At 38.4% G+C, this 26,222-nt stretch overlaps 1 protein-coding gene across 2 annotated transcripts; it reads right to left on the bottom strand.

Moving 5' to 3' along the window:
* Positions 1 to 172: 172 nt before the first annotated feature.
* On the bottom strand, positions 173 to 22,863 carry si:ch211-243p7.3 (uncharacterized). Of its 2 annotated transcripts, none has more exons than XM_056463108.1 (10): positions 22,600 to 22,863; positions 20,860 to 20,999; positions 17,291 to 17,653; positions 15,313 to 15,503; positions 11,893 to 12,229; positions 8,817 to 9,429; positions 8,266 to 8,454; positions 7,477 to 7,566; positions 4,518 to 4,984; positions 173 to 2,176 (listed from the first exon to the last, which is right to left on the bottom strand). In XM_056463108.1, the coding sequence occupies exons 2-10, from the start codon at positions 20,872 to 20,874 to the stop codon at positions 1,079 to 1,081; spliced, it is 3,363 nt and encodes a 1,120-aa protein (XP_056319083.1). In that variant the 5' UTR covers positions 20,875 to 20,999; positions 22,600 to 22,863; the 3' UTR covers positions 173 to 1,078. The 2 variants fall into 2 exon arrangements, with proteins under 2 accessions (XP_056319083.1, XP_056319082.1); XM_056463107.1 differs by having other exon boundaries at positions 20,860 to 20,970.
* Positions 22,864 to 26,222: the final 3,359 nt, after the last annotated feature.

Genomic DNA, 26,222 nt, shown 5'->3' with positions numbered 1-26,222 from the left:
GTACGCACATTTACAGCTTTGTGCATACGAAATGTTTTAGTATGGTTTCAATGCAAGTCTTCACCCATGAGGCCCCTGGATATTGTATAAGTGTGTTCGTGTGATTTTTTATATAAAACTTTAACATATTCATACACATAGTTGGGCCTGTATATAATGTTTATCGGTGCTGTCAAATGAATTATCGCGTTCAAAAAGTTTGTACACATAGACCTATGGAATGAATGTTTATTACATGCCACCTTTTCCATTCTTTAGCCAGTTTCTTGAACTTTCCCCCGCTTTATGAGCAAAAACTTTTGGAAGTCTATAAAAGCTGTTCGGCATTTCTTATTTTGGCTGATTTAAACAATTACAAACAACATAAAACAAACATTTTGATGTTCTGATAACGATTCCTATGTCGAAGAATCACTTCCTGCCCTCCATCTGAAATCCGCGCATCATCAATGACGTCATGTGAAAACAACCCATTCTAAATAGTAACATTCACAATAGTAAATTTGGCGAGCCAGCCAGGAGGCAGAATAAAATCCCATTTGAACTTCTGTTGCAATTTCATTTGAATGTATATAAGGGCAATTTAAGGGCTGTATGACAAAAGTCAGAAAAAAATTAACATCAAAATCTCCAACACAATTCTAGTTAGCGGTATAACTGAAACTGAGACAGATGAGGAAATTAAAGACTTATCCCGCTTTATCAGAATTATCCCCTGTTCTGACCCTAGCAGTGTCAAAAAAGATTTTAATTGTAGAGTTCTGATGAAGCTGTGAGAAACCTCCTATGCAACATCTCTACAGAATATCTACACACAAAAAATTAGGGAAAGATGTTACTCAGACTTACCTGAATGAGTTTAATGTTTTGCGAAACAGTGCGGAAGATTATGCAAGCCTTCTCTTTGGATTTAACCCTTTCTGCATGTCTGGGTTAGTGAGTTGACTGCATTATTTTTTGGAGGGGATTACACTGTTGGTTGGGACAATAATCAGTGGCTACATCTAGGGACACGTCACCTCCATCCATGCCAATTCTATGCCCTTGGATTGGTTTCTTTTTAAACAATTGTCCATCGCTACAACAGGTCCACAATGGTCATAAAATGTTCATAACTGCTGAACACTCTGTTGTCCAATCCTTTAGAGGTAGACATCATTTTGACAGGACAAAAACTCTTCTTTTTGTATTTTTTATGCCCCTGCGTAGGCTTCTGGCACAGTGTGCAAATGGGCAAGTTGTGAACACGAGATTGCTTGGCTCCAACTTGAGTTAGCGTGTCTTTGTGTTTCCTTCTGTAAATAGTGGCTCGGGACCAGGATGGATGGGTATCAGACTGGCTGGATGTAATCACAGGCATCCTGTCAGTGGCTGGAGTCACTTGTGTACAAGGGTTGGTAGAAAGGATTCTGGGATTCAGAGGTCTGAAGATGGTTGTCAAGGCCACATTTTTCTGATGGGGCATGTGAGATTCAGGCTGGAATGGAGCTAGCACCATAATGTCTGACCTTTTCTTCAAGACCTTGGTCACTTCTTTGATGGGAATGTCCTGGTCCTCCATCTTTGGGTAATCATGAGGAAGAAAAACTGATGGCTGAGATGGTGCTGGAGGTGAATCTTCTAGAGAAATTGGTTCAGTTTTTAATATCATGGAGGAAGGAATTCTTGTTGCTTGCATGTTGATTAGCGTCTCTTGATGGCAAATGAAATCACATATGGTCTTCAAGGTAATTTGAGGTAGAGGAATACCCACTTTACACAGAACCGGATCTTCCACCAAGACAAAGTGCTTAATTCTGTCATAGGCTTCTAGGATGGATGTTTTCTCAAGTTCTCTTGTTCTGCTGTCACTGTGAGGGAAACCCAGCCACAGACGTTTGACCAGCGTGTACATTAGTCTGTTGTGAATGTCCAGATAGTGTTTGGGATCTGCTTCAAGATCATCTGTCTTTGTTTGGCAATACAGTGTATTGCCCCAGCGGGTTCTGTACAGCTGAAGAAACCTCTGCGGCTGCTTGTCATGGTCTTGCACAGCATCCCATGCATCAATAATCCTGTTCCTTTGATACGGCGTCAGGTTCAGCTTGGCCTCAGAGAGGCCCATGTCAGCCAGCAGAGAACAGAATCTCTCCAGCTGCTGGAATCCTGTGAGAGGGTTGGAGCTGCGAGCATCCTCCTGTTAAAAAGTGCAATGATCATGTGGAAAGTTTAAAGGTGTTGTAGGAGATCTGGGAAAAGGTTAACTTAAGGGTACATTTTAATGATCCTTACATGCAAACTGCCATCGAAAGCAACACCTCCTGTAGTCATGAACATGCACCAAAGAGATGACTATAGTAGGGCTGGGCAATAAAATCAGTATCGATATTTATTGACCGAACACCATTGTCAATAACGATAAAAAAAAAAAAAAAGATTCAGTATGAAGTTTCGCTATGAAGGCTATAGTTATATTAAAATGTAGCTGCCGAGCATGCACCTTGGAAGCAATGCCAATAAGCTTAGGGTGTAAGTTTGTCATTTCCAATGGAGGCGTGCAACTTGCACGACGCGCATATGGGAGTGATGCGCACATGTTGTGCAAGCGGCGTACACGTGAACCGTGTGCATTTTCCAGCCGCACATAGTTGAAACCATCTGAACTTTTCCGAATGCCGCAAGCGCACAACAATTTATGCAACTATAACTAACCAATCTGCTTCACACTTGTATGAAATATACACATTTCAGTAATAACGAAAGACTAATTACCTCAGACAAACACAGCGCACTCAAACACTGCAGTGCTTTTTACTTTTCTCCATAAACTTGCATCGGAGCTGCAGCAATGGCTTGTTCATTTGTTATCCTCTGAAAAAAACGGTTGATGGTCACCTAGTCACGAGAGACGCCAGGGGAGCGCGAGCACAAACTCCATTGTAAATGGTCAAGGAATATACGTACACGCGCTTGTCACTTCAGGTCAGAACAATAACACACAAGAAAATGTGCGGTGGCTGACAGCAGTGAGGAAATTGTCAATAAAAAAAGGATGTAAGGATGTCGCCAGAGTGGCTTTTTGGTTCCTTTTCTTGTGCATCCCAGCCTCTAGCTCCCCATCTGAAAGATTTCTTTAGCATAGGGGGTGATAGTAATGTTAAGTATGTATTCCAATAATGATGGTTAGTTCCTTTACTTGAAAGCTGAGATTTGATTATCATAATGTTTTGTTGACAGAGTTTGAGGTTTACTACTCATTCACACCTTAAAATTAGCTTCACACACTTTGTAACATTTTATTTAATCGAGTTTAAGAGTCTCTTTAACACTTATGCTTATTTTATTATTAAGAGATCACATATTTTGTTCAATTATTTTTGTTTTTGACTGATAAAACTATTTGCTTCAGTAATGTTGGTAAATTGAAATAAAGTGGTTTAATAAATAGAAAAAAATCCTAACATTCCTAAATGTATTGTTAAAAAAAAATTCAATAATTATCGATTTTAAATGATATGAAACATGATATCGCAGTGTTTCCTCTAGGATTTTTTCCAGCTGTGGCGGTAGCCTTTTACACAAATCCATCAACTACCAATGGCGTTATTTCAATGACCAATGTCGTGAGCGCTGTATTACAAGTCGAGGTCGCATTTATGTAATACAAGCATGGGGATCTCTGCTTGCGCGCCAATATCCTCTGTTCTAGCACGCCCTCACATCCACGCTGCTCAAGTGCAGATCTTCTTGTGCGCTCTCAAATAAACGCTGTTGAAGTGCGATTTAGTGCGTTTATGTAACAAGTATGTCTCCAATATTTATTAGATTTGCTGGAAATATTTATGATTGTCTCCAATAGACAATAGAGCGGCATTAATGCGTCCTGAAGTAAAGTGAAACGGCTAGAAACTCCAGCAAGATAAAGTCATTGCAAGCAAAACCATAGACCTTTATCTATAAATGAAGTATATTTATATAAACTGTGTTCATCCTGAAAGCTTCGTTGTGTTTGCTAGCCTCATGCATCACGCACATGTCAGTCAGTCAGCACGTCACCTTAAAGGGTTAATCAAATAACACACAGCACTACTATAAGTACAGAAAAGTTTGCACTGTTGTAATTCACTTACATTTAAATAAATTTTGGTGCGATTATAACCCGCTATTAAAAAAAAAAACACAGACTGAATGATTTGAATGAGAAGCTGTAATGTAGCCGTGGCCGTAGCCGTAGCCTCCACGGAAGAATGAATGTAGTGGAAACAATGTATCGTGATAATTATTTTTTTGGAATATCGCCCAGCCCTAGACCATAGACAACGTTATATTAGTAACATCACGAGTCGTTCTCAGATGATAAAAACTTTATATATGTTTCAACTCCAAATCTCCAATGTGAGACAATTTCAACCACAAGAAAAAAATTTAAAGACAATCACCTATAGCACCTTTAAATGATTGCAGAAATGATTTGACACATAAGTAAGAGTAACAAGTTGCTAGTGATACATTTGGATGAACAAAAAATTACGACTCACAAAGGCTGGAGGGTGAGCAGTGGTGGTTTCATTGGTGGTTAGGGTTATGTGTGCTGGGGCAATGGCCACCGCATCCTGATCTGCCTCTGGGTCACTCTGGTATGCCTCGTCATCCTCATCTGGTTCAGCCTGGCCTTGCTGAATCACCTCCTCCTCTGGACGGGGTGCGTCCTTTAAGAGGTCAGTGAGGGAGAAGTCTCCAAATTCACCGGTGCTTTGGCTGAACAGGTACTCCAAACCAAGCCGCTCGTTTGACGTCACCGCAGCAGGGACACAAACATTCTCCTCCACATGTTCTCCAAACAACTGCCGGCAACGGGTGTTGAGGCGTTCAATCAGAGGCGCAGAGTAGGATCTGTGCATTTGCTTTTTGACACCAAACACTGCATGAGGACTCCGGTCTGAGTTCCAGCGAGCGATTCCGCTGATGAGGTGCACATGAAATGGATGTGCAGCACAATGGGGGCCTTCAAGTGACAAAAAGGGGCATTAAAATCATGTCATGGTCAGGCATAGAGGTGCAACAATACAGATTGCGGAGATATATATATACATATATATACATATATATATATATATATATATATATATATATATATATATATATATATATATATATACACACACACACACACACACACACACACACACACACACACACACACACACACACACATGTATGTTCAAAATAAAATAACTGTCAAATAAAAAAAAAAAAAGAGCAAAAACAAGTACAAATTATTAATAAAATGGGGCAACACGGTGGCTCAGTAGTTAGCACTGCCACCTTACAGCAAGAACGTCGCTGGTTCGACTCCCGGGTAGATCATGTTCTCGTGTTGGTGTGGGTTTCCAATGGATGCTCCAGTTTACCTCACAGTCCAAACATGCGCTATAGGTCAACTGAATAAAATGTGTGTGTGGAATGAGAGTGTGTAGATGTTTCCCCAGTGTTGGGTTGCAGCTGGAAGGGCATATGCTGGGTAAAACATATGCTAGATAAGGTGGCGGTTCATTCTGCTGTGGCGACCTCTGATAAATAAAGGTACCAAGCCAAAGGAAAATGAATGAATGAACACTACTGTTAGATAAACACTGTTTATTTTAGTAAGATTCATGTCCAGAACCTGAATAATTTAATCAATCAAATATAACACAGCATACTCTTATTTAAACATAAATTAAATAAAGGTTAACAATTATTGAACTGTATTCAGTCATGATATAGTCATGATATAGTCACTTCAGTCACTATATTATTCATATATGAACTATTCAGTCAAGAGAAGAGCAGTGAGTGATTTCATTCTCTTTCGTTTCAATAATATTATAAAATGCATTCACTTTGAAACAATCCACCGATGCAGCACACTGAAAAAGTTACAGACCAATACAATTTCCTGAGTGTTTCCGTTCTAGGGTATAACCGACTGAATACTCGTCAAGTCAACAAATTATTGGTCATAATTAAGTTTTGCTTTGGAGAAGCTAGACTTAATTTGCATGTCTTTCATTCACGTTTATATCTCCCACACAGTGGGATATGGCTGCTAATAATCTATCAGGCGTCTGAATATGAATTACATTGTCTGCATCCACCCCAACAGATTTTCTGAAGTAAAAATGCAGATGATACATGGGCCTTGTAATTGCACCAAATAAATATCAAATACCAAATAAATCAGCAACAAATAATAGAATTTACCTGGTGTATGAGACTAATGATCAGGTTGTCGTGCATATGAACAATGTACTCAACACTATGTCAGGGAAACTCGAAGCCCCTAGTTTGTCCATACTCGAGCAATACGTTTTTAAATTAACCGGATAAAAAAAACTAAATAACTGACATGGGAAATCGTGTCGGTTATGGGTAACGAATTTTGATTACTTTCCGATTAACTGTCCAGCCCTATATTGTGGGCATTTCAAAATATTGAACTTTTAGAATGTCTTTTAAAAATATTCAGATTGTTTTATTAGTGGTTTTTCCTCACAGCACCAACTGCGTAAATACTTAAATGGCGATATAATTTCAAACATTAACAGGTGAAATTGTTAATCTGGCATACGACAATGAACATACTACGACCATCTATAGGCTTTAATTTATCAATTAATTAAACTAATTCAGATTTAATGACAATTACAAAAGCATTTATTAATCTTAGGTGATGTTAATTAGTTAATACCTAATAAGAACACATTAAAATCAAAAGTTGTAATCGTTTTATTAAATTAAGCTAATAACTATTCTAATTCAGTAGTATTTTTTTTTATTATTTACTTACAACTATAAAAGTACGGCATGGTGGCTTAGTGGTTAGCACTGTCACTTCACAGCAAGAAGGTCACTGGTTCAAGTCCCGGCTGGGCCAGTTGGCATTTCTGTGTGGAGTTTGCATGTTCTCCCAGGTTTGGGCTCCGGTTTCTCCCACCGTCCAAAGATATGCGCTATAACTGAATCGGGTCAGCAAAATTGGCCGTGGTGAATGAGTGTGTGTGAATGTGAAAGTGCATGGCTGTTTCCCAGTACTGGGAATAGTATGGTAATAACATATGCTGGAATAGTTGGCGGTTTATTCCGCTGTGGCGATCCCTGATAAATAAGGTACTAAGCCGAAGGAAAATGAATGAATGAATGAATAACTATAATAAGGCTATTTCACACTGCTGATTTTAATAGTATAATTTATCATTTACTATTGAGATTTTATTGTCAATTCTATTTGGTTGAAACTTTTGTTTACTCTGAACATGTGCATACAATAAAGCAATTTTTCAATTATTACACCTGTTAAAGTAATCGAAGCTTACCTGCATGTCAATATCATAATACAGCATACCGTGATAAAAGCTTCAGCAATTAAATCACAACAAGAAAAGTTTATACTGCCAGAAGCCTAATCCAGTGGTTATGCAGTAAAGGCTCTAAGAAGTAGCCCTTTTACAAACTTACTTGAAGAATCCTTCACAGTAACAAGCAATGGTATTGGACTCTGTTTGGGTGACCAGACAACAACATTGAGATTGTGTGTGGAGCGAGACCCTAGTGTAAAAAATGACAAGAGTAGATCATCAATTCATATATGTACAATTCTGGAAAGTGCAGCTCATTAATCTCTGACTCGTTAATAAACAGGATGAAATATAAAACATTCAAGAGATGCTATAGCTGGACAACTAGCTCACTGTGTTGTTTAAAGAGACACTACACTTCTTTTTTGGAAAATAGGCCCATTTTTCAAGTCCTCTGGAGTTAAACTGTTGAGTTTTACCATTTTTGAATCCATTCAGCTGAACTCCGGGTCTGGTGGGAGCACTTTTAGCTTAGCTTAGCATAGATCATTGAATCGTATTAAACCATTAGCATCTCATTAGCATTTGATTATTATGCTGGAATGAGAGCATAGTTCCTAGCCATATTGGTCCCCAACCTTATTTTCCATCAGTCTTAATACACAATGTAACTACAGAAGAGTCAAGCTTTAAATGTAAAAATTATCAAAAGACTTTAAATTAGTGTGAGATGCTAATCTGATTCAATGATTTATGCTAAGCTAAACTAAAAGTGCTCCCACCAGTCCCAAAAATCGGCTGAATGGATTAAAAAAAATGGCAATACTCAACTGTTTAACTGTAGGTGACTTGTAAAATGAATGTTCCTTTAAACATCTGACCCATGAGGAGCTAAGCAAAATATAAAGATGTGGACTGAATATCTGAAAGCACATTGATTAGCATGTACCTGGTATCATGTAAGGCAGAGTTTTATAGAATCCCTCCAGACTGTTGTTTCCACGGAGACACTTATAGTAGGGAACGTCCACCCCATTGATATTGGCGCTACCAGCCACTCTGTACATGCTCATCTCTGGAGGATCCTGTATGCACTCAAGGTGTCGTTGCTGGGCTTCCCACACGCCATCTATTGCTTCTGTAAGGAGATCAAAATAAATATTTACACATTAGATGGACAGTGTGAATGTGTCCAATTAAAACGGGAGATTTTGTAAACTAGATCTAAAATTTAGCAGGAACGGTCGGGTCAGGTAGAAAATTATTCTAAGCAGGCAGCGGGTGAACAAAGGCTAAATATACAGCGGGAGCGGGACTATAAAAACAGTCCTGCGCAGACCTCTACACCAGTTAGAGAATTTATAGAAGTTCCTTTTACCAACATTGGGGCTAATTTCATTTACTTGTTTCCTGTATGTAGATCCCATTCTCTTTGCCATTTGTTATTAAATTATAAACAAACTGTTGGTTTTAGATATATGCTTGGAGCAGATTAATTACCTGTTGACTTGAAGAGACTGACTCCACTCTGGTCCATCCCAGCAGGACCCTTGAGCTCATCTATAGCCCTCTGAATGAGCTGAAAGGTTTCTTGGGCCCCAAGAGTGACTCTCCGAACATGGTGCTTCAGCTGCTCCCTCGAAACATACAGTCGCACCATGTCTTCATCGGCCACGCTGTCAAAAGCCGTCAGGTCCTGAGCTCTGACAGCCTTGATGAGCAGCTCCAAGTCTGCACGGTTGCAGGCCAGCACCGCTCCTGCTAGGGCAGACTTGAACACTGTGTACTTGGAGTGGCTGTCGGTGCGAACGGCTGCATCAAAGCAATGAATCCAATGGAAAAGGTCCAAACGGACAACCATACCACTGTCCACCCATGTCTGGAACAAGGTCTCCACAGCAGTCGGGCCTTGTGCACAACAGCACCCACGGTCAACATACAGAATCTTGGGGACAGGTTGATTGGCCTGTTGGAACCGGTCCATAAGTCCCTTACACATAGGCTTCAGACACTCAGTGGAGTCCTCACACGTTACAACAAATGAGACTATTTGTGAGTTCTCATTGCCAATGCTGGTGAACCACTCCGCTGAGCCTTCAGCCTGCCCAGACACCTGCAAGACGTGAGAGACTCTGTAAGTCTGTATATTGTTATCTGTATATCATACTCTCTATTAGGGATGCTCGATTATGGGAAAAATCATAATCACGATTATTTTGGTCATAATTGTAATCACGATTAATCAAAACGATTACTGTTGAAGTCAAAATTATTCACCCTCCTGTGAATTTTTAAAAAAATAAATATTTCCCAAATGATGTTTAACAGAGCAAGGAATTTTTCGCAGTATTTCCTATCATCATTTTTCTGCTGGAGAAAGTCTTATTTGTTTTATTTTGGCTAGAATAAAAGCAGTTTTAAATATTTTGAAACCTATTTTAAGATCAATATTATTAACCTCCCTAAGCAATATATTTTTTGAACGACGAGATGATCCAAAGGTTTCCATATCCTGGACCAGGCCATATCCTGAGCAGCTATTGTGGTGGTCATAGAGGAGTGGAACATGAGACTGATTCCTGTGATGCTCCAGAGACAGACGAGTCTTCGCTGAGGCCATTTTCCAGCCTCCGCCGCTGGGACTGCAGCTCTGCACCAGACGTTTGGCCAGCGGAGAAATTAAAATGGTCGTGCCCAACTGAGTCTGGTTTCTCTCAAGGTTTTTTTTTCTTCACTTTCGCCAATTAGTGAAGTTTTTTTTCCCCTCTCCGCTGTCGCCACTGGCTTGCATGGTTCAGGATCTGTATAGCTGCGCATCGTTGGATTTGCTCTTCAGTGTTTGGACTCTCAGTAGTGATTTTAAACCACACTGAACTGAGCTAAACTGAACTGAATTTAAACACTAAAAACTGAACTACACTGTTTCAATTTACTATGACCTTTTATGTGAAGCTGCTTTGACACAATCTACATTGTATAAGCGCTATACAAATAAAGGGGAATTGAATTGAATTGTCTGCAGAAGAAACTACTGTTATAAAATGACTTGCCTATTTACCCTAATTAAGCCTATGAATCGCACTGAATATTAATGCTTGTAATTTGAAAAATATGATGTACTATCATCACAGCTAAACTGTCATCATATTAAAACTATTATGTTTAGAAATGGGTTGAAAAAAAAAACTTTTCCATTAAACAGAAATGGGGGGGGGTCGCTAATAATTCAGGGGGGCTAATAATTCTGACTTACACTGCATATATACAGTTATTTTCCTCCCTGTAAATAAGGGAAATAAATACAATAGAATAAAAATATGAAGCAAACTGTGTAAAAAAGAAAAAAACTTTAGCTACAAAAGTCCTTCAGTCAAGAGCAGTGAGAGATTTTCTCCATTTGTTGTTTAATTAATGATAAAAACAGTCGGCACCAGGAATATTGTGCACGGTCACTTTAGGGGCAGTGGTTTCTCTTACACGTCTTTTTATTCTCAACTCGTTTGTTTCTTACACAAATAAAGATTAATATGAATAATCACTAAACACTGTATTTTGACAGCTATTTGACCATTAAAGCGCTCACATTGAGATGACTTTAGATGTGTGTGCTCTGCTTGTCTCTGAGGCTGAGCGCACACACACACAACAGCATGCGGTCTCATTCTGCTTTTAAAAACATGAATGTTTCGAATGTACATCAATGAACGATGCGCATCCAATGCTCCAGTGGCCCAAAGTTACATTACAGTACATGCTTTTAGTGATGTTCACGTGAAACTTTGCAGAGCAACAAATGTGCACAACTAGAAAGGGGGCGGTATATGATGCAATAATCATTTTATCTCGATTAATGTTTTTTTATAATCGTTAGAAGCCAAAATTGAAATCGAAACTGAATTTTCGATTAATTGCACAGTCCTACTCTCTATACTGACATCAAGATACATTCATATTAGAAACTGTAGAAACATTGGCATCCTTTATGCCAATGTCATCCTTTAGCTCCAAAAATAGATGATAATCACAAAAAAGGTTTCTGGAACAGTTACAGACGGGTAGCCTAAGAGCCGGGACACACCAAGCCGACAGTCGGCCATTGGGCATTGTCGGTTCGTTGGTCGGGCAAGTCCCACACCTCAGCTCTCATCGGGTTACTGTCAGGTCAGATAGGGCTGATAGATACACCCACACCACCCGGGCTATGGTTTGATGCGTGTTTAATGTGGATGGTCCTTTGCTGACCCTTTTCTGCTGGAGATACTGTTGTCCAAAATAAAGTCTTTGACAGCACTTTAAAAAAACACTTTACATATACTGCAGGAACGGTGTAACAGAAAATGAGATCAGTTTTAAAAACTTGACTTTTCCAAACCACCGTGAAACCGGTTATCATCCCATGCCTAGAACAAACTAGCTGGACCAAAGCTCACTGATGGCCCAACGCTGCCAAATGTCCAACCGTCTGCTTGGTGTGTCCCAGCCTTAATATGTTTTCAATATCACTAAGGAGTCAAATAGCTTGAGTAATTTGATTCTAAACCATGTTGTTTGCTACTTTATGTATTGCTGTATTTACCTTTTTAGTGGAATCCAGTTTCAGCACTGTGCCAAAAGTGGACAGAATCTGCTTCCTGTAGTCCTGCATATTGCCGGCCTCTGCGAGCAGGTAGGCATGGCGAAGTAGGCGAACAGAAGGCAGCTCTCTTTGAGGAGGTGGAGCCTCAAACCTGTGTTTGAAGGCTGACACAATCCCACCAGGCTTTTTCAGAGTCATCAGGAGGGTGGTATATAGATCCTTCCTTTGGAGATACTCCTCTGTGTGGTTTTCCTGAACCTGTCGGCACACTTTCATCATGGAGTTCATCTTGGTACAGCTCTGCAGAAGCTGTATCACACTCTTGTCCACACCGCGCCTATGATGCATGATAATCAATCAGCGTGTGAATAGATGCAAGTGCTACCACGGTAAGGCTTGCAAAATTACTAGCCCAATGTTGTTTTCCAGTCAGGCTACCAAAATCTATCATCAAAATTTATTTCAATGCTTTAGTATTCTTTCACAAAATGGATAATTATGTTTTATGTAATGTTTTGGCATCAGGGAGCCACTATTAATATGTGCTAGCATTTGCCCTATCAAAAGTACAAAGCTGATAAAAAAAACTCATTCACGCAGCGGATGCCCTTCCAGCCACAACCCAGTACTGGGAAACACCCATACACACACTATGGACAATTTAGTTTATTCAGTTCACCTATCCTGCATGATTTGGACTGTGGGGGAAACTGGAGCACCCAGAGGAAACACACGCCAACACGAGGAAAACATGCAAACTCCACACAGCGCTGACATATGGTGTGGTATCACTTCAGGGTGTCCCGAGTTTGAATCACGGCTCAAGGACATTTCCCGAACAATTTCCCCCACCCCCCATCTCTCACTTCGCTTCCTGTCTGATTACTGTGCTATCTAATAAAGGCAAAAATAAATCTTTAAAACAACAACAACAACAACAACAATAATAATAATAAGCAACAAATAATACGGAGAGAATGTTCAATAGTGCATCCGGAAAGTTTTTGTAGTGCTCCATTTTTTATGTTACTGCCTTATTCCAAAATGGATTAAATTCATTTATTTCCTCAAAATTCTACGCACAATACCCCATAATGACAATGTGAAAAAAAAAAAGAGTTTTTGAAATTCTTGCAAATTTACTAAAAATAAAAAAAGCTGAAAAATCACATGTACATAAGCATTCACAGCCTTTGCTGGGAAGCGCTAAATTGAGCTCAGGTAAATTCTGTTTCCACTGATCATTCTTGAGATGTTTCAGCAGCTTAATTGAAGTTCACCTGTGGTAAATTCAGTTGATTGGACATGATTTGAAAAGGCATACACCAGTCTATATGAGGTCCCAGGGTTTACAGTGCATGTCAAAGCACAAACCAAGCATGAAGACAAAGGAATTATCTGTAGACCTCAGAGACAGGATTGTCTCGAGGCACAAGGCTGGGGAAAGTTACAGAAAAATGTTTGCTGCCTTGAAAGTTCCAATGAGCACAGTGGCCTCCATCATCTGCAAGTGGAAGATGTTTGGAACCACCAGGACTCTTCCTAGAGCTGGCCGGCCCACTAAGCTGAGTGATTGGGGGAGAAAGGCCTTAGTCAGATCAATAACCTGATGGTCACTCTGTCTGAGTTCCAGCGTTCTTCTATGGAGAGAGAACCTTACAGAAGGACAACCATCTCTGCAGCAATCCACCAATCACGCCTGTATGGTAGAGTGGCCAGACAGAAGCCACTCCCCACCTGGAATTTGCCAAAAGGCATCTGAAGGACTCTCAGACCATAAGAAACAAAATTCTCTGGTCTGAGGAGACTAAAATTGAACTCTTTGGAGTGAATGTCAGGCGTTGCGTTTGGAGAAAACCAGGCACCGCTCATCACCAGGCTGATATTATCCCTAAATAGTGAAGCATGGTGGCAGCATCATGCTGTTAGGATGTTTTTCAACAGCAGGAACTAGAAGACTAGTCAGGATAGAGGGAAAGATGAATACAGCAATGTACATCCTGAATGAAAACAATGTACATCCTGAATGCTCTTGACCTCAGACTATTCATCTTCCAGCAGGAAAATGACATAAAAAAGCACTCCGCCAAAATATCAATGGAGTGGATGCACTGTATATAGGTCAGAGGTGCCCAATACATCGATCACAATCTACCGGTCGATCGCAAAGGTACATTGTAGCGTTGATAGATCGCAAGGGATTAAAAAAAATAGACGTCAGCCTATTATCCATCCTCACTGAAATTTGTTGCTTGATGGACAAACAGGGCAGCCAGTCTGATATCTGACCTTTTCTGACGCATGGATAACCACGCATGTCCGTAAAACCCTGCCAACTTCGCTAACTGCTGCAAAACAACAGCAGCTAACACTATTAAGTGCAAATATCGTTTCACCATAACTAATGATCATTTGGTAGTGGGCTTGAGGCTGGATATCAGCAGCTACTGTCGAGGCTATGCTTCCCTGGCTGATTCCATTCAGTGCAAGTCATTAGAGTAAGTTAATGACAAAAATATGTAGTTGTAGGTTGTTGCACAATATGGGTTCATACAGTTCAGCTAGGCACATCAATATATATTGTACAAATACAGAATTCTCAATATGTTTATAAACAAATATATGTTTTGCATTTTTATATTAGGTAGATCATTTAGACTTGGTCATTTTATAAGTAGCTTGCATGTTTAAAAAGTGTGGGCACCCCTGATATAGGTTATTTATACATCCGTCCTGCAACATTCTGGAACGTTATTTTATAGTTGCAAAAATTGACCTAGAGGTAATGTTCACCTAACATTATTTTTGGTTATTTAATTGTTTTAATAAAAATTTGGTTATTTTAAAACTAACAAATGCAAAATTAATTCATTTCCTTTTCAACTTAGTCTCTTTATTAATCTGGGATCGCCACAACAGAATGAACCATCAACTTATCCAGTATATGTTTTATACAGCGGATGCCCTTTCAGCCGCAACCCAACACCGGGAAATACCTATACACTCTTACATTCACACATATACTCTACAGCCAATTTAGCTTATTTAATTAATCTACAGCGCATGTCTTTGAACTGTGGGAGAAACCGGAGCGCCCGGAGAAAACCCACGCCAACACGGGCAGAACATGCAAACTCCACACAGAAATGCCAACTGACCCAGCCGAGGCTCGAAACAGCGACCTTCTTGCTGTGAGGCGATTGTGCTCCGCACTGCACCACCGTGTCGCCATTATAACATTTTACTTGGTAAATTTATGCATTTATTTGCTTGTATGTATTTAGTAAATAATGTTTGTTTTTCTATTCTGGCTACCAAAACCTAAAGAGTGCCTGTCTGAGGAGCTACCAGAGATTCAGAAATTTTGCAAGCCCTGTACAGTAAAGAGGTAAACAGGCAACACTTATCTGGTTTACTCACCCATGCGTTAGAACTGCCGGGAACATGGCTTGGTGGGCCTCACTGAGCTGACAAAGTATAGGAGGATCCCATGCCAACCAACGACCCACCTCGCCACCATCACATTTTCTCCCTTCCTCGGTGCACGGCCCACAGCGCAGGACCTCCGTCAGCATCGAATACCAATTGGTGATGTCGCAGATCTGACGAACCTGTAACATGACAAACCAGCAGCACTTTGTATTGTTTGATTTTTTTAATGAGTTTCTAAGGTGGTCCAGAGAGCTTAACGCCCTGCAATTTAAGAAAGCACACGCAATTACACAAAACACCAGTAAAATAAAGATGTCCATTGGTTTGACAGCATGTGTTGCAAATCCTCACAACGTAAACAAATTAATAATATGTACTGCAATTTCTCACAACATGTGCAAATAGCACGGAACAACTGACATGTTTCAAGGGGGACACAAAAACATTTGTTTATTTTAGCATCCTAATCACATAATTCTTTTGTATGTTTTTAGCCTCAATATCCATAACCTAAATAGCAGGGTCTGCAAGGCTTGACAATAAGGACTGCCTGATGGCCTGGGGCCAGCATGAGACGCTCGGAACAGTGGACAGGATTGTTACTGGCCCGATTGGGCCAGTGCTGCCTTGTCACTAAAGTTTAATTTGGCTCTGAGTGTGTCAACTGCAGGCAAAACAGGCTTAAAGAGGGTCGCACATTGGATAGCAGATGGTGCTCCATGGCGCCGCAGATATATGAGCAGTGCCATGCGTTTTAGAATTGTAAACATGGCCTATAGACTTCTATCAGGGTACCGCCGTAGCATAAAATTGTTGCTGTGCGACATCACAGAATCTACGGACATTTTTTCCTATTTTGCTACAAAATTCTGCACAGAATTCTGCAGATTTATGCCAAATGATTTCGGAAGTGTAACAAACTTAATATATGAAATAAAAAAATAATACCTTTTTAACTTATTTAATGTGTACAATGCAAATTCAATTAGATCTCCTTTTTTGGTTAACAAAGTCTCTCATATAAAGTCTCATATGATATATCTAGTAAAAGACATAATATTACTTTACAAACTGTATTGTAAATAAATCAAATTAACATTTTTATATGAGTCAATTATATTACAGTAATTAATTTAAAAACTGAAGAAATATCTCTTTTTTTTGGTGGGGCCAGTGAAAATTTTGGCAGGGCAAGTAAAACTTTGAACCTTAGCGTTAAACCCTGGTCTGTCACGTTTTTGTGTCCCTTTGAAACGTTTCTATTGTGTTCTGTGCTTTTGCATGCATTGTGAGAAAATGCAGAAAGTTCTCTCTATTTGTTAGTGTTGTGAGAATTTGCAACACGTGTGCTGTCAAACCAATGAGGATTTTTTCTTAATTTGCTGGTGTTTTTTTGTTCTTGCATGCACATTTTGTGTCTCTCTCTTGACCACCGTAGTTTACATTACAAAAAAAAATGATGTACAAAATGTATGTACAATAAACTGATAATCACTACAGTGTAAAACCCAAGAAGTTAAGGTAACTCGAATCATTTGAGGAAAATGATTGCAACAAACCATTTAAGTTCAAAAACGAATCCTAATGAGTGCTGTGAACTTAATCCATTTGAGTAAATGAAGCAATTTGAGCACAGTAAAACCCAATAAATAAAGAGAACTAAAACCAACTGAGTACTGTATAACCCAATAAGTTAAGGGAACTCAAACTGTCTGAGGAAACCGATTGCTACAAACCATTTGAGTTAAAAAACGAATCTATATGAGTACTGTGAATTTACTCCATTTAAGTTGAAGTAATGAGGTATTTAATTAACTCATTACCTTCAACACTGAGTTCAAAACTCTTTTTAAATGAGGAGAATTAACTTAAAGTAAATTTTGAGTTGACTACACTCATTTCATTTGATAAAGCGGACTGTTGGGTTTTACAGTGTAATAATCATACACAATGTAATCAGACAAACCCTATTGTGGTATCCTGACACATAGAGGTGCAGGTTTTTTCCACTACCAGCACATTCTTCACCACGAGGACACCTCAGTGAGTATCTCCACACCCCAACAGGCCGCCAGAAAAAGACACGACCCCGAAAGAAAAGGTGTGGAGGCGGCACGGTCCCACTGATGTAGCCTGGAGGTTCCGGGGGATAAAACCACATCCTGTTGGACTTCATTACCCGTCGCCTCTTCAGCACACCAGTACTGTCCTGGTAGACCTGAACGTGGGTAAAGAGCCCTCTTTCTGTGTCATTCTTCACCCACGAGAGGTCAGCTGGTGAAATACCATCAGGTTTTTCCCACATACGCATCCAACCCTCAAGCTCAACCTGCAATATAGAGTTGAAGTCAGAATTATTATTGTATAATAACGGAAAGAAGATATTGAAGTTTTTTTTTTTCAACATTTCTAAACATAATAGTTTAATAACTAATTTCTTTTTTCTTTGCCATGATGACAGTACATAATATTTGACTAGATTAGGCTTGGGTGGTAATATGGTATACCACGGGATCTAAAAATAGCAATGGTATTAGTTTCAGTACCGTTATACCGTCATAAAAAACAATGCACTTATATAGGAGACAAGTATTAAATATTATTTATTTAATGCCTAAAAATGCATATGCGTGATTGTCATCACTGGACAGTGTGGAGGAGAGAGAGAGAGTTGAAGTAAGATGGCGAGTTGCGCACCAAGTGACCTGGTCTCCAAAAAGAACACAATCTCTGCAGTTTGGCAGTGTTTTGGGTTTCGACCGAACGAGAACGGAGACGTGGTAAATTCGAACTAGAGGTCTGCATTCCTGCTGCTGTACCACAGAACCCGACCAGATTTCTTGCGGTGCGGGAATAAATTTCCGAATAAAGTGCGGGAGCGGTCGGTAACTCTGGTGTAATAACTAGGGTGGTCTAACAATAATCACTCCTGAGCCTGCGCGCATCCGCGTGGATACTGTTTATGTGTGTGAATGAGAGAGTGTGATGCTGTGTGTCGCTTGTTTGGTGCTGTCTATGTATGTGTGTGTGTGTGTGTGTGTGTGTGTGTGTTTGTGTGTGTAAATGAGAAATAGCGTCCCGCGCAGATCTCTAATTCGAACAAGACAAACAGGTGAGCGCGAACCTAAGGTCGCATAAATAGTATTCAGTTTCTCAATGGTTTAGGCACAAGCCAACAGTTTTGTGACGCTGTCCAAAGCTTACATCATCATTTTTTATTATGCACGGTAATACCAGATACTGAGGTAAAATAGGGAGAAGGTTTAACGATATCAAAATTTGGATACCGATCATACCGCCCAAGCCTAGAGTAGATATTTTTCAAGATATTAGTAATCAGCTTAAAGTGACATTTAAAATCATAACTAGGTTAATTAGGCAAGTTGGAGTAATTAGACATGTCATTTTATAAAAATGGTTTATTTAGTAGACCTTCAAAAAAAATGATTGCTTATGTTTGGCTAATAATTAATGACCTTAAAATGATTTTTTTTTTTTTTTAAATGTAAAACTGCTTTTATTCTAACTGATATAAAACAAAGAAGAAATATTAGAAATATTATAGGAAACACGGTGAAAAATTGCTTGCTTTGTTAAAAATCAATTGGGAAAAAAAAATTCTCACTCCTGTATTCAGATTTCATAAGCCTGCATTTAAAAGAACCATTCACCCACAATGGAAATTCCGTCATCATTTACTTGATTCAAACCCGTTTGAGTTAAAAAATGTTTTAACACAGAGGAAAATGTTTTAAAGAAAGCTGTTTCACAGTATCTGTTTTTCTGACTATGGATGTCAATGGTTACAGGTTTTGAGCCTTCAAAATATCTTTGTTCAAAATATCTTTTCTAACAGAAGAAATAAACTCAAAAAAGTTTTAAACCACATGAGGGAGTTAATTTTTGGATAAACTATCCCTTTAAAACACATTTAATATAAAAATACACTTGAGTAAACACATACACAATGACAACACCTATACTATACACTCAGCGGCCACTTTATTAGATACACCTGTCCAACTGCTCGCTAACGCTAATTTCTAATCAGTAAATCACATGGCAGCAACTCAATGCATTATTAGGCATGTAGACATGGTCAAGACAATCTGCTGCAGTTCAAACAGAGCATCAGAATGGGGAAGAAAGGTGATTTAAGTGACTTTAAATGTGGCATGATTGTTGGTCTTGGTGAGTATTTCAGAAACTGCTGATCTACTGAGATTTTCACACACAACCATCTCTAGGGTTTACAGAGAATGGTCTGAAAAAGAGAAAATATCCAGTGAGTGGCAGTTCTGTGGGTGCAAAAGCCTTGTTGATGACAGTGGTCATCGGAGAATGGCAAGACTGATTCAAGCTCATAGAAAGGCAACAGTAAGTCATAAGCACTCGTTACAACCGAGGTATGCAGAAGAGCATCTCTGAACGCACAACACATCAAACCTTGAGGCGGATGGGCTACAGCAGCAGAAGACCGGGTGCCACTCCTGTCAGCTGAGAACAGGAAACTGAGGCAACAATTCGCACAGGCTCACCAAAATTGGACAATAGAAGATTGGAAAAATGTGTCCTGGCCTGATGAGTCTCTGCGACATTCGTATGGTAGGGTCAGAATTTGGCATCAACAACTTGAAAGTATGGATCCATCCTGCCTTGTATCAACGGTTCAGGCTACTGGTGGTGCTAATGGTGTGGGGGATATTTTCCTGGCACACTTTGGGCCCATTAGTACCTAAGTACCTTGAATATTGTGTCAACGCCACAGCCTACCTGAGTATTGTTGCTGACCATGTCCATCCCCTTATGACCACAGTGTACCATCTTCTGATGGCTACTTCCAGCAAGATAATGCAATATGTCATAAAGCATGAATCATCTTAGACTGGTTTCTTGAACATGACAATAAGTTCACGGTACTCAAATGGCCTCCACAGTCACCAGAACTCAATCCAATAAAGCACCTTTGGGACGTGGTGGAACAGGAGATTCCCATCGTGGATGTGCAGCTGAAAAATCTGCAGCAACTCCGTGATGCTATCATGTCAATAATGAGCAAAATCTCTGAGGAATATTTCCAATACCTGGTTGAATCTATGCCATGAAGGATTAAGGCAGTTCTGAAGGCAACCTGGTAATAGTAAGGAGTACCTAATAAAGTGGCCAGTGTGTATAACTGCAGGTTAACTATGCTTTATATATATATATATATATATATATATATATATATATATATATATATATATATATATATATATATATATATATATATATATATATATATATATATATATATATATATATATATAATAACTTAAACTGTTAAAAGCTATTAATTAAAGTAATTAGCAATTAATAAAGTTATAGTAGCCAATAAATTAACTTTTCTTATTTTGATTGTAATGCAATAATGTGCACCTTTCGTAAAGATGCTTTGAAATGAGCAAAGATATTTATCTTTTGCCATCATGGCAAAGATAAAAGCACCATGCAAATAAATTTGAAAACTGAATTAACATAAATACTATTACTCACAGAAGAGTCACTCATGGTCTCCTTTTGTCGTCTGTAATGTGACCTGCTGATGGTGATCTGGTGGAGCACTTGAAATTATCCGAATTACCAGTAACACCATCTAAGAGGTCTCTGGAATTAAAATAGATCTATTCATTGACCTATGTCAAAAAAAAAACAAAAATTCACTGTTTACCAGGTGATTAACAATGTATTCATTTATGTTCAGTGTTCATTTAAAGAGATGACTATAAAATGATTGATTTTCATAATTCTTACACTGTATGATACGATAACATGCATTCATTAATATTTTGAGATTTAAGTGTCAGTTTCTCTGCTTCTCATTGAAAATACATGTTACATACAGTACATGTGATTACACATGATAACTTTAATAACATCAATAAACAAATAAATTAATATAATATAATTGTTTAATGGAATGAGTTAAATTTTTTTGCTCATAAAGTGGAAAATTCAAGTATATGACGTGGCTTATAATAAACATTTTCACAATACAATTATGTGAACAAACTTTTTTGAACATTATTATTCAGTTGACAGCACTATACACATATTAATAATAATCTATCTATCTATCTATCTATCTATCTATCTATCTATCTATATATATATATATATATATATATATATATATATATATATATATATGTGTGTGTGTATATAATATTATATTATATTACCACTACCATAGAACTTTGACAACAGTTTAATTAAAGCATTTTACTGTAGTTGCCCATGTCTTTACTGGTAAAATAGAGTAAACAGCTAATGTGTTGCTGGTTAACCAAACGATTGCTATTATGGAGCACAAGTGTTTACCACGAACAAAATAATCTAATAAAAATAGTAATGTCCATGAAAAACACTACAATCATTTAAATTAAAACAACGTTTTAGAAGTGTATAATATGGCATTTAAAACTCTTTGTTAATAAATGTTACAGCATAGTATTATAATGAACTGTTAAACTGATAAATGATGTAGACTGTGGTGTATAATTTATATAGAAAACAGAACAGCATTAAATAGTTTGTTTATTATGCCTACTATAGTACAGCAACGACATAATTACTGAATTTAACAGTTTCAATTCAACTATTTTACTATATAATGGTTAAAAACATTATCATTTACTATAAAATTATATAAATAATAAAATACTGTAGTATTTTTTCATGTAACTTGTTAGCTAGCTTAATTTTAAGTAGCCTCAATCGCAGGCAAATATTTCAGTTCAGTAGAAAGTTTGGCTCTCTTCATAATATAAATATAATGTGCAACATATGAGGTTATTTTAAATCTATATCTCCTTTGAAATATGGTATAAACTGCAAAATTCCGGACTTTCCTCGATGCCTTCCGTTCAGTTTTACTTCCTGCCCTCCATCTGAATTTCGCGCGTCACCAGAATCACGTGCTTTCGGACGGAGAATAAATAAATATGCTTATTTATTTATATTGCATAAATATGTTCTTATAAATTACTACACGGTAACTTAGTAACAGCGGTTGTTAAATGCTGTCTGTCATGGCAGTATCAGTAAAAGTCAAACCAGCGTTTTGATGTTTATTCTGTTGTAAATTATAATTCATTTCTTGAAAGCTTACTTGTGCATGTTATAACGTCATAGACATGTTGTCATTGGGTGCATTCATTTTATATCGGACACAACGCTATAACGTTGTACGGACAGTATATTACACCAAATGTCCCCATATAACACTGTACTTACTGTATTATTGTGGCGACCAGTTCATTAATCCATCAGTGTGGTTAGCATCAACAGATATCGACTCACCAACCATATTGTGAACGCCAACTGCAAGTTTTTGCTGCTCAATAAACACTTTTAGACTGTTTACAACACTGAAGTGGCATAAAATAATATTTATGATCGCTCATCGTCATTTGATTAGTAAAATCAACAGATTTGACCTCTCCTTAAAACAGCACGACCTCGTTGCAAAAGAACCATGTGCAAATGTTTGCAACTCGACCGTTTACAACCCAGAAGTGACGAACGACTCTTTATGTCTGTTCTCTTCTGTGATTGGTGGTCTACATTCAAATTCTGCAACGCGATTGGTAGTCTATGGTGACGGTAACTCTCAGTCAATTGAAGGAGGTAAATAAAACACTTCCCGGGTAGCCATTACAGTTCAATTCAATATGGTATATTATGTTCGTTCTTTATAATTCAATAGTTATAATTCAATAGGTATATATGCTTAAGTTTTCCCAGTGATAGGTTGCGGCTGGAAGGGCATCCGCTGTGTAAAACATGTGCTGCTAAATTGGCGGTTCATTCCGCTGTGGCGACCCTGGATTAATAAAGGGACTAAGCCGAAAAGAAAATGAATGAATATATGTGGAAGTATGCTAAAGGACTTTTAATTTGTCAGTCACCTGAGTTAAGCGCTTCCGGTGAACTGTATGCCATTACAAAATCTGCATGTTTAAGGTCTGTTGTCTTTAAAAACCAGCGATCTCCACTGGCTGAGTGATATCCGATAAAAAGTGGGTCTCGGATTGTACAATACTCACGGCATTAAATTACATTTTCCCCACCATGTCTTTAAAATATGAGTTTATTTTACCCCACTATATTCAATGGAGCTTCTGCGCTAGCCTGCCAATTCTGACAGGAGTAAACGGTTTTTCGTCTCGTTTTACGCTTGAGCAACTAAATGAATGCCAAAGTCCATTTAACTGATTGTATTTTAATTACATTATAACATCGATGCTGTAAAAGGAACCATATAAAATGGAAAATAGTCACATTAACCATTCACCGGAAGTTTATCAGTATGGGAAGAAATATTAGCTCTGCCTTTACCCTATTCAATTCATCTTTATTTCTTTAGCACTTTTACAATGTAGACTGTGTCAAAGCAGATTAGACATAGAAGATTATAGTAAATTGAAAGTGTCAGTCCAGTACTCGGAGTTTAAATTCAGTTTCGTTCAGTGTGGTTTAATTTTCCAAATCCATCAATGCAGTTACAGTCAAAATCTGCCTCCTTCTCACTTTTCCCTTTTCACATGACATAAGAATTAATTTACAATAAAAATGAGGTAAATGTTTTGAAACGGAATTGCCTGATGAGTGTTTGAAAATAATTCTTTTAATTAAAAAATAAACAAAACTTTATTATTCTGTTAGTCTACATCAAGGCGCAAACAGTATCTGCCAGTCAAAGTATAACATTCAATTATTATTTACACTCACTGCAAATAACTGCTACTTTTACATGGTATATAACATCATGAGCTAGGTCTATGTATCTAGAGCTTTTTACACTTACCTGCCATTTTTGTAAACAGCTGCCATTTTCTTTCTCTGTTAGCTGGTCACTTGCATAATTAGAAACAGCACAGTTATAAAGTGTTTATTTAAAAGAATAGTATTACAATAATTATTTTATCTTTTGTTTGCCCATTGGACACCATAAAATTAAAAACCAGTGATATTATAATAGCAGTGATAAAAATTAAACGTGTATTGTCTCATATGCATTCACCTCAAACACACCTTCCGCACAAGTTCAAATAATTCAACTAGAGTGGAAAATTTGATTGAGGTGGAAAACATCCAGTGAGTAAACTACAGCAAGTGGGTAAACAACCGCGCTTGATGTGAACCCAGCATTAGAGAGCGCTAAACATTCACTACTCACATATATGATCTAATCAGAGTGTAATAATGGTATAAGGTCATTACAATGGTTTGGGTTATTGGTGTATGTTACAAAGTGCAAGAAAAGACAAGTGCAACTCGCTTTCAATACTAACTTAAAGTAAACAACAACAACAACCAGTTCACATGGACTTTCATCAAAGTGAAATTTTGAAGTTGCTGAGACTTTAATTTCAGTAGTTGATGCAACTGAAACTGGATATTGAGTTTGGGTGGGGCTTTCATTTTAAACATCATTCCCTCATAGCAGACTAACGGTAACAGTTGGAGGTTTTAATATGGCCATGTGGAAGCCCACAGGCTGACGTCAGTAGAAGAACAGCCACACTCTAAAGACAAAAGTAAATAGTCAGACTAATTGATACCAAAAAAATTTTTTTTAATCAAATAAACTTCATTAATTAATAATTCGCCTTAAAAATAACAATGTGAGCTAGCATAATAAACATTGAAAATATTGATTTCACACGGACTTTAAAGTCCATGTGAAACTGGATGTTGCTGCAGACTTATTTCAGTATGATTAATGGTTTGAGGGGCGTGGCTAAATATATTTCACCCAAGCCGTCCAACTGACATAATCAGAGGTTTTCCATTCCAGAGCACCGCCCTCTTTTGAAAAAGACCACAATCTCATTTGAATTTAAAGCGACAGTCACCAAAATGGCACAATTAAGGCTGCTTTATACCTCTGCGTCGAGCGATTGGTGTGACCCATGCCGTAGTTGGGCATTTATAGTTCTGCGAGCTGCTCAGCAATAACACTTCCGAAATGCTAGCTGGCAGTAGGTTTTTATGTTCCTCTGTGTCAAGTTTCTTCGAGAGTATTTAGTTTTTTCTAAACACTACAAGTAGCTAAACTCACTCATTCAGAGGCAGGAACCAGTAGACGTGCAACAACTTTAATCATGAGGTGAACACAAAACAAAAGTTTCCAACTGGAGCTCCATCGCAGGACTCGACACTTGTAAACACTCGCTCCATTGGGAACGCGGTTCTCAACACCGGTACCAAGCCGACCAATCACAGAGCTTGCGCTACGTATCATTGCGATGTGTAGTTACATTTTTTGAGAGGTGTCAGCCATGGTGAGGGCTACGCGCCTGCGCAAAGGCTGCGCCGATGCATACGCATGTGCATGACGCAAGTATTAATCAGCCTTTAGGATCGAAGCCTTAAAGGGGCAGTTTAAAAGAGTTATACAATACTATTTGTGTGGTATTTAGAGCTGAAACTTCACATACACACTCTAGGGACATCCCAGACTTACTTTACATTTTGTAAAAGGGGCACAATAGGTCACCGTTAAAGGCTCGTACACACTGGGGCGGTTCTCGTTTGCGTTTATCGTCAGAGTTTTTCCAAGACGTTTTTCCGGATTCAAACGCAATCGATTTTCACTGGTGTCAAACAGAAAAGTATGCAAAATCACTCCTTGACGTCAAAACAAAAAACGAAAGTCAGGTGTTTCTTTAAAAAATAATGCTTTTATGCCTGGCGTTTTGCGCGTTGATGTGCACGAACACATTGGCGCCCTTTACTTAGTCACGAGGCGTTAAATGTCGACAGAAAACGCAAGCAAAAAGCGTCCCAATGTGGGCTGGAAAAATAAACTTGCGCTAACAATGTGCACTAGCAAGCTGGCAGTAGGTTTTTAT

This window comes from Danio aesculapii, chromosome 8 (genome assembly GCF_903798145.1).
Source record: "Danio aesculapii chromosome 8, fDanAes4.1, whole genome shotgun sequence".
NCBI lineage: Eukaryota > Metazoa > Chordata > Actinopteri > Cypriniformes > Danionidae > Danio > Danio aesculapii.
This window is presented reverse-complemented; position numbering and strand designations above follow the sequence as displayed.

What these genes read in the sequence shown, in the direction of transcription:
- si:ch211-243p7.3 (XM_056463108.1), bottom strand. An exon ending in TGTCAGGATACCACAATAGG is followed by an intron (nt 15,504 to 17,290) that starts GTTTGTCTGATT and finishes GTCATGTTACAG; the next exon opens with GTTCGTCAGATCTGCGACAT. An exon ending in CTGCTCACCCTCCAGCCTTT is followed by an intron (nt 2,177 to 4,517) that starts GTGAGTCGTAAT and finishes ACTTTTTAACAG; the next exon opens with GAGGATGCTCGCAGCTCCAA.